Raw genomic sequence first — 16294 nt, forward strand, 5'->3', positions numbered from 1 at the left:
CTTCCAGGACCACCAGCCAGGGGGCTTTTGGCAGCCGTCACCTGTGTGTGTCAGCACAGGAACTTCCCGGCCCGTTCCCCACCTGTGACTCCTGGGGGCAGGGGAAGGGAGGGGGCAGGGGAAGGGAGAGGGCTTGGGGGTCCCCCAAGGAGCAGCGGGAGGGGATGGCGCTGGAGCCTGGTAATAGCCCCAGGTACTGGGCTGACCACAAGGCTTCCCACCACTGTCACCTAGATCTCCCTGAAGGCCCCCACCCAGGAGGGCCAGGAGGGCCACCTGGGGGAAGTGGCTCCTGAGGGATCTGGGAAACCGCAGGCCTGACCGCTCTCTTCCTGAGCGTGCGCCATTGCCCAAGAGCGGTGGACAGACACAGGGCCGTCTCTCTCCGTAGCTGTTCCCCGTGGTGAAGGAGATCATGCTGCAGCCCCTCTGGGAATCCAGAGACCACTACGAGGAGCTGAAACAGCTGGACGACGCCATGCAGGAGGTGAAGGCCACGCGAGGGCTCAGGCAGGCCACGTGGAGGGCTAAGGCAGGCCACGTGAGGGGTCAGGCAGGCCACACGGAGGGGTTGGGCAGGCCACACGGAGGGCTCAGGCAGGCCATGTGAGGGGTCAGGCAGGCCACGTGAGGGGTCAGGCAGGCCACACGGAGGGCTCAGGCAGGCCACGTGAGGGGTCAGGCAGGCCACACGGAGGGCTCGGGCAGGCCACGTGGAGGAGTTAAGCTCTGCTGTCACCCAGCCCAAGCCCTGTATGTGCTGGACAGGCAGCACCCAGGCTACCAAGCCACGGGGAGGCCGGGTGTCTGGACGCTCTGGGACACCTGGCCTGTACACGCAGGCCCCGAGGAGCGCTGGGGTGACCTGGCTCCTCTGAAGGGTTGGCCGCCATGCCTCATCGAGAACCTGGGGGGGTGGTCGCACAGCCTTAGAGCACCGGTCCCTGTCGGGGGCTCTGGCCTGGGGAGGTCTCTTACTTCCTGACCCCAGCTGTCCATGCAGGGCAGCAGAGAGACCAGGACAGAGTGACCATCACACTGGGCTCCCAGCACAGAGCACACACCGGGCAGCCCAGCTCCTCTGCGGGCAGGGAGCCTGTCTAGCTTCAGACTGCACTGGCTGATGCTGGCTCTCAGGAAAGGTCAAGGTCACAGGTTCAGGGAAGGTCGGGAGCTGGCACGGTTGCCTCAGTACTCCCTGGTGCACGTGTCCCCCAAAGCCCTTGCTGCTCGGGACCCACAGGGTCCCCAGCCTGACACCAGCTTCCTACGAGGCCTCTCTCTGTCCCTCCTCCTGCTCAGGGCCCAGGACATCTAGAGCGGTCTCAGGCCCCTCACGCTCCTCCCAGACCTGGCCTCGGCCACCACTGCCCCCTCCCTTCCTGGCCCCTGCTTACCTCAGCCAGGGCTCCCCATGACGGTGCGCCAAGCCCCACCCACCGGGTGCCAAGCGTCCTCCAGGGCATCACCCACCTGCGGGCAGAGCTGGGCACACGGGGCTCGGCCAACGCTGACGAGGCAGCCGAGAAGCCAGACCTGCCGTCCTGGTTCTGCTAGTTGGTCCTTCACCACAAAGTCGGGGGGGCTCTGAAGTCCTGAGGGGACACGATGTCCACAGAGGGGTCAGGCGGGCCACACAGAGGGGTCAGCTTCTGCCTCTCTGCAGGGCCATCCCACGGGCTGCTGCTGGGAAGGTCTTGAGCCTCAAGTCCTTTGCCCTGCTGCCCAGTGGGGACCAGGACTCCCCACAGTACCATCATGTCCCCAAAAAGGAGACACCAGAGCAGTGACAGGGCCAGGCCTGAGCCACAGACCCTGCACCCACTGCCAGCCCCCAGCTGTGGGATGCAGCCGGCCCAGCTCCTGTCCAGGTGCTGGTCATGGTCTGCCAGGCGAGGCACAGGGCAGGGCAGTGCACTCTGGCACGAGGAAGCCGCGGACAGCAGGCTTACGGTTCAGCCCTCGCCCTGGCCCTGACTCTGGCCTGCTCTGCTCTGTCCCAGTTACAGAAGACGACGGAGCGCCTGGCACCCGGGAGCACGGAGAGGTGTGGCGGGAAGAGCAGAGATGGGCAGGAAAGTGCAGGTAGCGCTCCCGGGGAGGGGGGGGCGGCTCCCTGCGCGGGCCACTTAGAGTGGGAGGGGGTTGGGACCCCTTTGTGTGCATGTGTGTGCCTGTGTGCACGTACGCATTTGTGTGCTGGTCTCTCCCTGTTCTTGTAAGGCGCAACCTCGGGACTCCGCCCCACCGACTGTGTAATCCCTGACTTCCCACAGGCCCCACCCAAACACCTCCTCAGGCCTCACGATGGGGTTTAAAGGTCACCTCATGAACCCTTGAGGGTCACTCAAGCCATGGTGTACAGCGTGTTTAATTCCTTGAATGTAGTAATTAGAATTGGGCTCTGAGAAAAGGAGAGCACATTTCAGTTAGTAGTAAAGATCCAAAATTCGGATATATATAGGGCGTTGATCCACGAGGGGCAGGCACAGGGCCTGGGCAGGGTGGTGAGGCGGCGCAGGCTGTGTGGGAGCACCACAGAGGCAGGTGCACACCTTGGGAGCCAAGTCTGGCTCTCACTCTCAGGGAGCTGGGGAGGGGTCTCCATCACAGCAGGAAAGATCCCCTTTCCATGGTGCCTGTTTTGGGGACAGGCGTTAGAGGCATTCTGAGTAGCCCTGTGCCCATCCAGAAAAAAAAAAAAATATTTTTAAAGTGAAATTGAAGTACTTAAAACTTTTCCAAAATAAAGCATTTGTGTATTTCCCCTAGGCATTTTCCCCTGCACCTGCTGACTGGTCATTCACTTAATCCGCGTAGTGGCAGAAGTGGTCCATGCAGCCACCCCGCAATAAGGTCACACCAGTCACGTGTCTGTCGGGTGACTTGAGAGCTCCTCAGGGCCTCAGAACTGGGGCTGGGCCTGCCAGAGGGCCAGCGACACCCGCACGCCCTAGCCTCCCTGCACACAGGCCGAGTGTCTCCACCTCAGACCTCTAAGCCGGGGTAGCACCCGCGTCACTGTGGCTTTAGCCATTAAATGAGCAGTGCCCTGGTGCTCGCCAGGTGCCCAGCCAACTGCAGCATCCATCTTCTTTGATGGCTTTGGGTTCTTCCATGGCTCAGAAGAGGGATGGTGCTTTCTTTGCCCACGTGTGTTCAACAGGACGTCCCGTGACCTCAATCTTTTAAACAGTCCTGTGGTCCTGCGCTCGCGACCTGCCCGCCAGGCCCCACGGCTCACCAGGAGCCCTTTCCTTTTCCCAGCAGACTGTTCCTGAAGGAAGCGGGAGAGCTGCGGTACTGTCCAGGGCGGTGGAGCTCCACAGGATGCCTGGGCGGGGTCGCGCCCTGCGCCGGGCACCTCCAGACCACGTTTTCTAAGAACCATTTTGTTCACTGATCAAAAAAAAAAGGAATTCATGATGCTGTACAGAATTTTTATTTTTAAACTGTCTTTTAAATAATATATTCTTATACAGAAATGGGTACTGTACTTTTTCTTTGGTAGAGTTGTGTGTCCGGGCTGCTTCCCAAGTGTTCACGTGGAGACAAAGGACACTGCTTTTTCAACAGATGTATCTCAGACCCATTGACCAGTGTGATGTAATGCAAACGTCCGTGTAAATTCTGCATTAAATGTCAGAATGGTGCCAGAGTGCGGGGCCGTGCACATTCCTGTGTTCACGAGCAGAAGGGCGTTGATCCACGAGGGGCAGGCACAGGGCCTGGGCAGGGTGGTGAGGCGGCACAGGCTGGGTGGGAGCACCCCGGAGGCAGGTACACACCTCAGGAGCCAAGTCTGGCTCTCACTCACAGGGAGCTGGGGAGGGGTCTCCATCACAGCAGGAAAGATTCCCTTTCCATGGTGCCTGTTTTGGGGACAGGCGTTAGAGGCATTCCGAGTAGCCCTGTGCCCATCCAGGACGGCCAACCCTCTGGGACGGTGGCACACAGGGCGACCTTGCTCAGACTCACTACCCCCATGTGACTCACCACAGACTCACCAGTCCATGCCTGGACTCCTGGACTCTGTGAAAAGCCAACAGAGGTTTCTAACCCCCACCCCTGGGGCTGTGTGCACAGCTCTGCTCCCCTGGAGGAGGGACAAAATCACCCCAAGAGCCTCCATTCTAAAGAACTGATCTTAAAAGGCCACTTGCATAAGCCGAGCTTTGGGAACCCCTAGATGGCTAGTAACACCTGACACATGGCGAATGCCACATTTGTGGAGGAAGGGAAAATGTACGTAGTCAGTACAGATGTGAGTTTTTTCTAAATGTTTCTTTTTTTAATATTTATTTTTTAGCTTTAGGTGGACACAATATCTTTATTTTTATGTGGAGCTGAGGATCGAACCCAGTGCCTCATGCATGCCAGGCAAGCTCGAAACTTGAGCCATATCCCCAGCCCCAATAAGTTTCTTTTAATCCATTCATTCATTTTTTTGTGGTGCTAAGGATCAAACCCAGGGCCCTGCACGTGCTAGGCGAGCGCTGTACCGCTGAGCCACAACCCCAGCGCCTCCCAAATGTATTTTATACAAGAATACGGATGCTGTTGATGCAGAGGGCAGGATGCACACCATCACGTGTGCACATGTGCGTCCACACAGGCAATGCGTGTGCACTCCCAGACAAGCCACACGTGAGCTCCAAGGAGCTGCCCCTGCAGGGCCGCCCACTTCCTCTGGGCTCAGCCTCTACCACGTCCCAGAACACAAAACCCGCAGACGACAAGTTGGCAGGGAGAGGAGCTCTTGGCAGAGTCTGCAGAGGGTCAGGTTCTTGGTTGACAGCGTGGCCTTAGGAACCGGCACGGGGGCATCGGGCTCCCCACGAGAGCTCCCCCCAGTCCTCTGCTTCAAGTGTTTACACGCGGGGCAGTTCCTGCTCCATCAGCTGAGCCTGTGGGGACAAGGAGCCTGAGTCACTGCTCCCAGGGACAGGTCCCCAACCTTCACGTTGCAGAGAAAGCCCACCGGGAACAATCCATGGCAGAGCATCCCCACAATCCCCAAGGACAGAGGCCCACCCTCCCTGGTCGTCTGCACACCCAGAGACCCAGAGCCTGGCCCCCCAGATACCCACACGTGCAGGGGAGGGAGTCCACGGCCACACTCGGCAGTAGAGGCGAGGGAACTCTTGGTACAGCAGAGGAGGTGCACAGGTCAGGGCAGCCCCCAGCCCCGGGGACAGGTCCAGCAGGAGGAGCCAGTGTGAAGACAGGCAGGCTCAGGGAAGACTCCTGGAGGGCCCGTTCCCAGGAAGCACCGCCCACTAAACAAGCTGCTCCTGAGTGGCCGGCGCCAACCTGCCTGCACGGTGGACTTCCTGCCCCACATTGGCATTCAGCCAGCACAAGGGGACAGGTGCCAGACCAAGGTGCACATCAGGGCACGAGCAGCAAAGCAGCCAGAAGACCACTGCTGCAGGGCTGCTGTCCGGCCACTGCCTGTCACAGCCAGACTCTGGCCCTGCAGGAGCTTGTCGCCTGTGCTGGCGTGGCCACCACACCTTCATGGCCTTGGTCCCTGCAAGCAACAGGGAGACGCTGTTTCCAATGCTTTGCCCCCAGAGACTCGGGGAATGCTGCGCATGTCCAAGACTGAACCTGACCAATCCCAACGAATCTGCCTCTGCAGCGTCACCCTCCGAGTTGGGCCCTGCCACGTGCTGCCCTGGGAAGGCAGGGCCCAACTGCAGCCTCATCCCGGGGCCATCATCCAGTGACCAGTGCCCCGCCCTGCTCCTATACTCACCCTGCCCAGCTCCCTTCACTTGTGAGAGCTGAGCCCGGGTCCTCTTCACTTGCTGTCACTGGCCACCACGTCACATGGGAAACACGACACAGAAACAGTCCCCTGAGGTCGGGCGCACACCGGACACACAGAACACCCACTCCAGGTAAATGTGGGTCGGTGGGACCTGCTCCAGGTTGCCCTGGTACAGGACAGCAGCTGCTTCGTGTGGCCAGCCACCCAGCTGCCCGCCTGGCCCACCGCCACAGGAGACCCGTAAGACTGGAACCAGTCTGTCTAGGGAGAGATGGAGCCACGGCTCAGATGGCGAGGGCTGCTGCCCATGAGGAGCCGAGCGGTGGGCAAGGGCGCTGGGGCCAGCGTCCCCCTGGTCCTCGGCAGGTGTTCCAGAGTCCACTGTGGGAGCCCCAGTCCTTCCAAGGGGAGGTAGAGAGTGAGCAGCAGCAGGTCCCACAGACCCCTGGAGCCGGGGGGCAGAAGCTCTCCTCCGCCTTTGGCAGAACTCCTCGTGGTGAGAACACACAATGCAGGAGTTCGCCTGGGACAGAGCCCGGCCCTGAGCGGAGGAGCCCCTTGTCACGGGCTGCACTGTCCCCCTCAAAGTTCCCTTGGTACTGCACAGTGAACCCACGGTCACTTTTAAAATTTTGACACAGAGCCTCCTAAGTTGGCCAGGCCACTTTCAAACTTAGGATCCTCCTGCCTCAGCCTCTGGAGTCACTGGGGTCACAGTGTGCATCAGCCCACCCACCCCCAAAATTCATACGTGAAAGTCAACCCGTAGTCCCTCAGAATGTGACTGGACTTGGAGTCAGGGTCTTTAAAGAGGTGACTGAGGTAAAATGGGGTCCTTGGGACAGCCCTGAGCCAATGCGACTGTGTCCTCCCAGGAAGGGGATTGGGACACACACACACACACACACACACACACACACACACACACAGGATGGCCCTGTGAGGACACAGGTGGAGCACGCCAACTGCCAGCCACAGAGAGGGGCCCCAGGAGGAACCAGCGTGGACACACCTTGACCTGGGTCTCCAGCCTCCTGGAGGGTAAGAAAGGCGTGTCTGCTGCTTAGTCCTGGCCGGGGTACTTGGTTATGGCCACCCAAGCAGACTGATCACAAACTGCTGCCTACTGGGCACCAAGATGCCCGCCGGCCTCCAGGGCTGTCCTCTCTCTGGGACTTGCCTGCCATGGGGAGATGGCCTCATTCTGGGGAGCCCTTGAAGGTCTTAGGCAAGGGCACCATGACACCCTAACCCCCAGGCAGCCCCCAGTCACTCCTCCATCTCAAGGGCCGGGAGGCCAGGAGGGGAACCCAGGAAACGCCCAGGGCTTCACCCTCCTCCCCAAGGGCAGGCCCGGGGCTTCCTCCCCGGCAGACACCAGCAGCAAGTGGCAGTGGACTGAGAAGCCCTCAGAGACAGAGGCCCTCGGAAACAGAAGTCATGACCGTGAGCTCTGGTCACCCGAGGACCCTGACTTGGCCGGCCCAGCACATGAGGTCGGGTCACTAAGCCAAGCTCTGGGCCCTCTGAGCCCAGGTCCTCAGCTCTGCGGTCAAGCTGGGTCTGAAACACCACTAGGGAGTATCACTGTCCCCTTCTCCTCTCGTGTCTAAATCTCCTAAGATTTTCCTTTAATGAGTAAGCAAATGTTATTTTATTGTGAAGATGGGCATGAGCCTGGCAGGGCTTTCAGTCCACAGGAGAAGGCTGTGGAAGGTGGGGGCAGAGACGAGTCCAGATACACACCATCAGAGGCTGAGGGTCACTGACGTCCACCGGCCACTCATCGGATACCACACGCTGTGCGGCTCACAAGCAACAGCAAGTGTGGCTCACAGTTGTGGAGGCTGGACGTCCAAACCCCAGGTGCCCACAGGCTCAGTGTCTGGTGAGGCTGCTTCCTGGTCCGTGGTGCAGAGCGAGCCCGCCTCCGGGACCTCCTTCAGAAGGACACCATCCTCACCACGAAGCCTCCACCCTCATGACCTGGTCCCCTCCCACAGGCTCACCTCCTAAAACTGTCACTCCAGGGTGGATTTCAATGCGTGAATGAGGGCAGGGGTCACAGACATCCGGACTGTAGCTGCGGGTGACCCCTGGAACCTGGGAGAGGAGGGAAGGGTCCTTCCCTGAAGCCTCAGAAGCAGCAGCCCTCCCGTGTGACACCCTGATCCCAGACTTGTACCTCCAGGAGGACAGGGAACCCCTCCCCTCTGCACCAGAAAGACAGGGGACCTCCTCCCCCACACCAGGAGGACAGGGACAGGGAGGCTTACTTGGGGTCACTAATGGAACCACAGATGCCAGTTTTTGTCCAGCAGTGCTGTTTTGGCCTTAGGGATGCTTTAAATCATCAAATGAACAATTCACAGCTGTGACAACCGTCCTGCCACAACCAGGCTGACCCCACTGACTTAGTTACTGCCCCTACCCTCCCACCATCCCTCAGCTCTCAGATCTGCCCATGGCTCTCCACCTAGCATGGGACTTCCACTCCGCCAGGCTGTGAGGACTGGCACCACGTGCCGCCCTTCCACCACTGCTACCAGCCGGCCCACAGCTCAGCGTCCCCCGGGCCTCTGCGATGGTCAGTTTGCATTGTGTTGCTGCCCGGGAGGACAGCTGTCCTGTGAATGCCTGACGGCCCTTTAGCTCCCCTGTTCTGAAGCTCCGGCCTCTGCTCACTTTCCTCCTGGAAGCCTGTCTTCTCTGCTGACCCCGGAGCTCCTTCCGTGCTGACCCTGAGCTCTGTGCTGCTGGCTCCCAGCTGGTCCCCTGGGATGCTGCTGTGACAGAATGTGTCTCCCACGAGGTGAGGCCCTGGAGGGGCTTCGCCTCGGGGATGGCATCAGTGCCAGGGAGCTGCCTCGGCCTCTGCTACCAGGAGGACACAGAGGGAGGAAGGCAGCTTGGAAAGGGAGGTCCACCCGCAGCCAGAGCCGCTGGCCATCTCCAGCTGCAGCCTCTAGAGCCGCGAGAGGCACACGCTGTGGCCTGGGGTCCCCGAGCTGTGCTCTGTGACAGCCCACACCCACGCGGCCAGTGACTCCCTCACCCTGCCCACATCCCCACGCTGGCTGCCCACAGTGGACTCTCCTACAGATGTGGGCTCAGAATTCCAGGTGCCACTCGGCTGGGCTGGGTCCTTTATGGAGGCAGCAGAGGAAGTTCATGTCCGAGCCCTTGTCTGCGTCCAGAGGCCACCCACGTTCCCTGGCTCGCGGCCTCTCTCCCCATTCCAAGCACACCACTCCAACCTCTGCTTGTGGCCTTCCATCTCCTCCTTCTCCCGGGCCCCCGTCTGTCTTCCCACCCCACCTCCTCTGCGTCCCCTGCACAGGGGCCCTGCCCACACACTGGACCCTCATGGGCAATGGGGTACAACCCCCGTCTCAGGGTCCTGAAGTGACACCTGGCAAAGCCCTCTGCTGTACACGCTCACGGCCAAGCTTCCAGGGGAGGACGTGGTCATCTCACTGCGTCCCACACGCGGCTCAAGTGCTGGGTTGTGGGCGGGGCCTTTCCTTACCCCATCGGCACTGCAGGACCAGCGCCCCTGAGGCCGCTCCCCTTCTGGGTTTTAGCTTCCTCCTCACACTCTAAGGAAAGTGGCCAACCCCTAGCCCAAGGCCAAGGAGGTAGCCCTGTCCAGGGCTTTTACTACCAGAACTGGGAGCGTTGCCCACCAGCCAGCTGGCCACCCTACACTGGCTTTCCTGCTGTTGAGGTCCCTCCAGCTGTCGGTCTCCCCTGCTCCTGCTGTGCCCTCCAAGGGCCGCCCTTGGTGCCCTCGCCGGTGTGCACACTGGTGGGTGTGTGGGCACTGGTGGGTGTGTGGGCACGTGGACACATGGGTACATTTACATGCACACCTTACTCCCTGAGCCCTGCTCCCAGTGGAAAGAAAGGAAACCAAAAATATCAAAGTATGGCGAGGGTCCATCCTTGGCACGGTGAGCAGTGAGAACAAGGGCCGCCCGTGGACAGCCGAGGGCCGCGTCTGACTCAGCCTGTCCACGCCCTGCTGCAGGCCCTACCCAGCCAGGCTGCTCACTCCTGGGCAGGAAACCCGCGTGGGGCTCTCCTGGCTTCCAGCTCTGCAGAGTTCTAGCCTCCAGCCCAGCCCCTGCACCACGGGGTCGGCCAGACTCCCAGGAGCTCCTGGACGTGGGTCCCCACATGGCTACAGAGCACACAGCAGCTTTATTCCATGGAATCACAGCTCAAGGTGCCACCAGAACAGTGCACTGGGTGACCTGGGGAGGCTCAAATCCTTTATGCAGATAGGCATCCGAACATCATTTCTGGGGACCCTGAGCACCCTCGGAGAAACCTTGGTGTACTGTCCCCAGCCCAGTCGCGCAGGGCCTCAGGACAGGTTACTGAGAGATCAAGGAAGACACCGAAGGCAGGATGTGAGCCACCACAGGAAGGCCCGTGGCCACAGGTGGGACAGGGCACCTGCTTCACACTGCGCCTCTGGCACCTGGCTAGCAAACAGCACCTCAGCCCTCCCTCTGACGCTCTGTGCAGGGGACAAGCACAGCCCTCTCCACCAGGCTGTTTTGCTGTCACCACAGGGTGGAGTTTGCATTAGGTTGCTAGATTAGAGAGCAGCGAGGTGTTCACTTAGCTCCTCTTGCCCCACTGTGTGACCCGTGTCACAAGGCACTTGGCGGGTGCACACCACAGCTCTCTGCGGACAGCATAACCTGCCCCAATTCCCAGCATGTGAGAGGAAGCCAGCATCCTTCAGAACGTGCTCAGCTGGATGTTCCAGCCTAGGCTCGCTCTCACTGTTGCCTCACTTGGCCAGGTTCTTGGGAACAGAGAGGGAGTCTCAGGGACGTGGAGTTTCACTGTCCTCTCCAAACTCAGTAGCTGCGACATTCTAGTAGTTCAACACTGGCTGGGTGAACCAATGAATCTGAGTGTGGGACTGCCAACCTGAAGAATCACGTAACAGAAAAAATTCACGGTGCCAATTGAATGGCTTGTGAGAAAGTGGGTACCCTCGCAGGTGTGCGCACTGGTGGGTGTGTGGGCACGTGGGCACGTGGGCACATTTACATGCACACATCACTCCCTCAGCCCTGCTCCCAGTGGAGAGAAAGGAAACCAAAAAGATAAAAGTATGGTGAGTGTTCATCCTTGGCACGGTGAGCAGTGAAAACAAGGAACATCTGGGCTTCGTTTAAGAGCAAAGGCACCGGTGCCCAGGGAGACGGGGTGGGCAGGCAGTTGGGTGGTTTGTGGAGCAGTGAGACCAGGCAACCAGGCCTGGCGCAAGCTCTGAGGATGGGCTGGAGCATCGTGATTTCTGGACTTTCTGTTGTTTTTATTAAAACTAATTTTTTTCCTCCGCCCCCAATCCAAGTGCATTGGCTCTGCCAGCTGCCAGGTGACACAACAAAAGGCCCAGCAACTGGACCACTGCCCACACCTGCTCTAACTGCTGCTGCAGGTGGGCGCCCCGACCTAGCCCACGTGCCCCTCCTGCACCAAAGCCAGGCCCACAGCCCCTGACACACACTGTCTGGGGCTCCACGGGCTCCATCTCTGCAGGCCACGCTGTTGCGGGAGTGACAGAGGCAGCATTCCGAGCACTTGAAATGTGCGGAGCCTTCCTCCGTTCACACTCCACCTGCTGCCCCCGGACAGGCCCTGCCAGCCTCGGTGTAAGCACTGGGAAGCTTTCGGGGCCCGAGCCAGCCTCCCCGACTTCCCCAGCCACTCTCCTCCGACTTCCAGGCCACACTCATCATTTGTGTGCTGGGTCAGCTTGGCCTTCAGGACAGAGGGTCACCCAGAAGCCACCTGTCCTGCAACAGCCCGGCATGTTGAGCTTGAATCCTCACGGGTTTCTCATGACTCATGTGGCCCGTGCACCTCCCGTGTTGGCATCCAGGGCTGCCAGGGCCAAGGCCGCAAGCTCAGAGGCTGGACACAGCATCTTCTCCAACAGGAGTCCAGGATCAAGGGACCGCAGGCCCACACTCCCTCTGCAGGCCCACACTCCCTCTGCAGGCCCACACTCCCTCTGCAGGCCCACACTCTTCTAGCTCCCAAGAAGTTCCCAGCAATCTCGGGGCGCCCCTCGGCAAAGGCAGCACCACTCCAGTCTCTGCCTGCCACTCCAGGGCCTTTTGACTGTGTGTCTGTCCAACTTTCCTCTTAGAAGGACGCTAGCCCTGCTCCAGGCTGACTCGCCTCAACTTGGCTCCATTTGCAAAGACCCTCTTCCCAGAGGAGGTCCCTTCCTTGGGTCTGACAGTTGACAGGCCTCAGGTCCGTTCCCTACACTCTCTAGGTCTTAGCCTCCCACACCAGCTTCCACCTCTTCAAGTTTTGTAAACTAAAATCACATCTGCCATGATCTCCACGTAGGTCTGCAGCTAGCTCTCCCTCCTGGTCAGGCTTCCCCAAACAAGCAGGATGCACCTGTGACAAAGCATGAGTGACAGGGCCAGGGAAAATCAGCAGGTGCAGGGAGCAGCCACAAATTCTGTCTGATAGGACCAGGGTAGCTGCAGCCTTCTGGGCACCTTGTGACTGGGAGAAAGGGGCAAGAAGGAAAAGATCAACCGGGAGATGGAATCCAAGGGAAAAAACCATGACCTCACATAATCTGCTTAGTCAAATTCAGACCTGAAATTCTGCCATGGACAGATTGGATATGAGTGGAGGGTGTATCTGTCAGCCACTGCTGCGTCACGGGCATCCCAAACTCTACAGCTTCTCAGTGCCGTGTGTGCCTCTCACTGAAGGGAGGCTGGAGAGGGGAGAAGGGGTGCCTGGGGCAGCTCCCAGGCAATCTGGACTCTTCATTCTGCTGGGATTGCACAAAAGCCCCGGGAAAGGCAGGAGCTGATCTGCTGTGACAGCCGCTGCCCACCGCTTTAACTAGATAGATAGATTTTGTCCTTGGTTGTGGACTCTGCCAGGCCCAGCTCAGCTGCAGTGGGTTGTCTGGACGGTCTCACCCCAGGCCTGGCACTAGCTTCATGTCAGCTCAGTGTCAGCCATGTATGTGGCCCTCCTGTGGCAGCCTTGTGCCCATTCACAGTGGTAATGGGCTCTCAGCAGCCAGAGAGCATAAGCCCCCGTGCCCAAGTGCTGGTCCAGTCCCACACACGCCATGCTTCTTACCTGGCCGGAGTAAGCAGTCATACGTTCAAGCCCAGATTTAAGAGATGTGCAACCAGATTCACGATAGAAGGAGCGACGGCTTAGTCAGAGCCCCGCCAGCCATAACTGGAGTGAGGAAGACCGTGGCTGGTGCCGTGGTCAGCCATCTGTCACAGAGCCTGCCTAACCTTCTCTGCCACCACCCCAGCCGCGTCTCCTACCGCCTCCCAGTGACTTCATTCCAGGGGTCAGGACATGCCGTAAGCCACACAGAGCTGCCAGGGTTGGCGTATGTCGCAGCGCTGTTCCCCAGAGTCTCACTAAAGGGTCCCAACCTCTGGGACTGGGAGATGACCAGAGGCCTGCTTTTGCCACCAGCACTGCCAGTCTGGTGCCACCAGCACGTCACCTGCCAAGACCCAAGAGCAGGCAAACAGTGGGCGTCTCCCAGCTGGTGCATTTTCTCAGCAGCTCCCCGGCAGCAAGCACCTGAGCCACACCTGATAAACCAGCAAGCCTCTGAACGCCGGCCTCGCCGCAGGAGCTGGGGTATTTGTCAACGTGAGTTCGAGGCCTTCTGGGAGCCCAACGGTCTGCCAGGTCCAAGTTCAAAGGCGTGGCGCTCCTGGAAGGCGGGCTGATACGAGCATCTCATGAGTGAGAACAGCACGTTCACAGGATGGCTACGGCCCTCAGAGAGCACATTCCGTTTTATTCATTTAGATGAACAACGTGGATGCAAACTGCAGTCTGACCCTGATTTTGCTGAGGGAAAATATCGGCGACAGGACGTCCCTGTGGGCCATTTCCCTCCGGCCCAGCTTCCTCACCCTCCGCGGTGCAGACGCATCCCTTACTTCCTGTTCACTTACTTACTCACTCGTTCATGTTCAGATGCTCAGGGGCAACCTGGGGCCTTCTGCAGGGAGGTGAGCAGCCCCCCACCAAGCTACACCCAGCCCCTTCTCACAGGAGGCAGTGTGAAGGACACACCGAAGGCAGAGACCTGCAGGTTAGAGCAGGTCCCCCATGAGAGTTGCCAGTGTCCACCTACGGGCTGTCCACGGGCCTGAGCCAGCAGAGCAAGACACGTCTCCGAGCCTGACCTTAATTTTCTTTATATTCATTGTCAGAGAAATGCCCCCTTCCCAATGGCAGGGGCAGCACACTCAGGTCATCCAGTAGCCAGCCTCGTGCTGAGGACTCCAGATGCTCTGAGTTCCTCCAAGAGAAACCAGGCCCTGGGAGTGGGGCACAGAAGTGAGCGCATCTGCAGCCGGGTGCCTACGGAGGTGTCCAGTGCGACAGAGTTAACCACAACTGGAACAGCAGACGTGAGCATGGGGGGACAAGCGTGCAGACCAGCCTGCTCTCAAGCAACCAGCTGCCTCATCTTCCCCTGGTTAGGCACCTTTGGTCCACTCACCAGGAGCTCGGGAGCCTCTCACGGTCCCCGGCATGAGCCATTGTATGGACCACAGGCCCCCAGGTGCCTCTGCACCGGGTCATCGTCATTGCCATGAACGAGAGTGAACAAATGAACAGCCAAGAAATGGCAACACAGCAGTCTTCATTGAAAAAAAAATTAAGTCCAGTAAGGACGGGGTGTGGCTCAGCAGTGGGGCGCTTGCCTGGCACGTGCAGGGCCCTGGGTTCGATCCTCAGCACCACATACAAATAAATAAAATAAAGGTATTATGTCCAACTACAACTAAAAAATAAAGATATATTAAAAAGCCCAATAAGGACAGGAAGCTTTTAAAAAAAGCACCTATTGTTAGCCTGGTGAGCCCGTCTCCTTGGGTCTCCTGAAGAAGGCTGCGAGCTGGGGGCACAATGCTACTTATCAACCGTCCTGCTGAAAAGGCTGCATCTTCTGCCCACGCTCCCAGACGGAGGGGTCGCCAGCATCTCGTGAAACTGACTGAAGGGAGACTGGAGGGAGAAGGGGTGCCGGGCAGCTCCCAGGCAATCTGCACTCTTCGTTTCTGCTGGGATTGCACAAAAACCTGGGAAAGGCAGGAGCTGATGTGCTGCGGCGGCCGCTGCCCACCACTTTAACTAGACAGATGCTGTCCTTAGGAAAAATACATCTGCCTTCGACAGGAAGGAAAGGCCACAGAGAGGGGGAGGACGCTGGTGTGACTACAGAACGGGGGCGGGCTGTGCTCTCCTCCTTGGACCAGGTCAACAGTAAACCCAGCTCTCTCACAGCCATAGGTCATGTGATCCAACTATGTGGGACAAACAACAGGACTTACACAGAGGACCTGGAAGTGACCTTGGTTTCTTGATTCCAGCCACCTGAGCCTCCCTGGAGGGTGCAGCAGCCCCCACAGGATATAAGGCCTGCGGCTCAAATCTTGCCTGTTCTGCAGATCATGAGGGCTTGGCCCAAACGGCCCTGGGGAGATGCCTGGACCGCGCATCCTCATCTGTCAGTCTGGGATTTCTGCTGAGCACAGCCCCAGGGCGATGGCCACCCACAGGGGACAGAATGGGCTCCTCACTCTCCACTACTGCTGACCACTGCCAACAAGCATGGGCTCCCTCCCTGGGGAGGCAGAAAGAGCCCGGATGCAGAGCAGAGAGACAGGGTCAGGTCCCGCCTGGATCATGGGGCACTGTGAGCAACCTGCCACAGCCTCCTACGGCATCCAGGGTGGGCTGGGATCTCCAAGGTCCCCAACTCTGCTGCAGGAGAGCCTCAACATCACAGCCGAGGGTACCATGACAACCTGCATTCAGGCTGTGTCCAGCACCCAGGATACCTGCAGCCCACACTGTCCCCACCACCCCAGGACACCTCCAGCCCTGACTGCCCCACCAACCTATGGTGACCTCTTATACAACATACACAGCACAACGTCACAACCACTAATATGACACAGCTCTCGTCCCTGCAGGATCCCCTCTGCCCTCCACAGCCTCACCTCTTCATACCCTTCCCACCCCAGCAACTGACCTGCTCTCCCTCTCTAACTTTGTTGTTCTGGGACTGTGACATAAGTGCGGCCACAGCATTCAGAACGTCTGGCCTGGCCGTCCCGCAGCATAGTTCCCTGCAGGCTCACCCAGGTCACTGTGAACATCTATCCCTTCCTCCTGCTGGGCACGAGTCACGGTGGATTGACAGTCTGTGTGATCACTCACTAGCTCAGGGACATCTGGGCTAACTCCAGTCTGGGGCTATGATGAACACAGCTGCTTTAAATGTTCACCCACTGGGTTTGTGCAAATATGAGTCGGTGTTTCTCTGCAATGAATACCCAGGAAAGGGAAAACTGCAGCGCTTCAAAATGGAGCACTGGTGTCCAACCCTGACACAGAGAGTGGGAGACCATGAGGGACGGCACACCCACGAGGCCAGAACCTCGCCCTTGCACAAAC

General features: G+C 59.1%; 1 protein-coding gene across 7 annotated transcripts in view; it reads left to right on the top strand.

Annotated features, from left to right (window-relative positions):
- PDE9A (phosphodiesterase 9A) overlaps positions 1-3650 on the top strand; it is an 84045-nt gene extending 80395 nt beyond the window's left edge. For 2 of the 7 annotated variants that reach the window (XM_081302663.1, XM_081302669.1), the window contains 3 exons: positions 392-487; positions 2004-2085; positions 2773-3245. In XM_081302663.1, the coding sequence (XP_081158789.1) occupies positions 392-487; positions 2004-2085; positions 2773-2795 (201 nt within the window). In that variant the 3' untranslated portion in view covers positions 2796-3245. Of the gene's footprint in view, positions 1-391; positions 488-2003; positions 2086-2772; positions 3246-3267 lie in introns of those variants that run through there. The other 5 variants (XM_081302665.1, XM_081302666.1, XM_081302667.1 and 2 more) reach the window with 5 other exon arrangements.
- Positions 3651-16294: the final 12644 nt, after the last annotated feature.

This window comes from Spermophilus citellus, assembly GCF_964194105.1.
Source record: "Spermophilus citellus genome assembly, chromosome: 7".
In the NCBI taxonomy this organism is placed as follows: domain Eukaryota; kingdom Metazoa; phylum Chordata; class Mammalia; order Rodentia; family Sciuridae; genus Spermophilus; species Spermophilus citellus.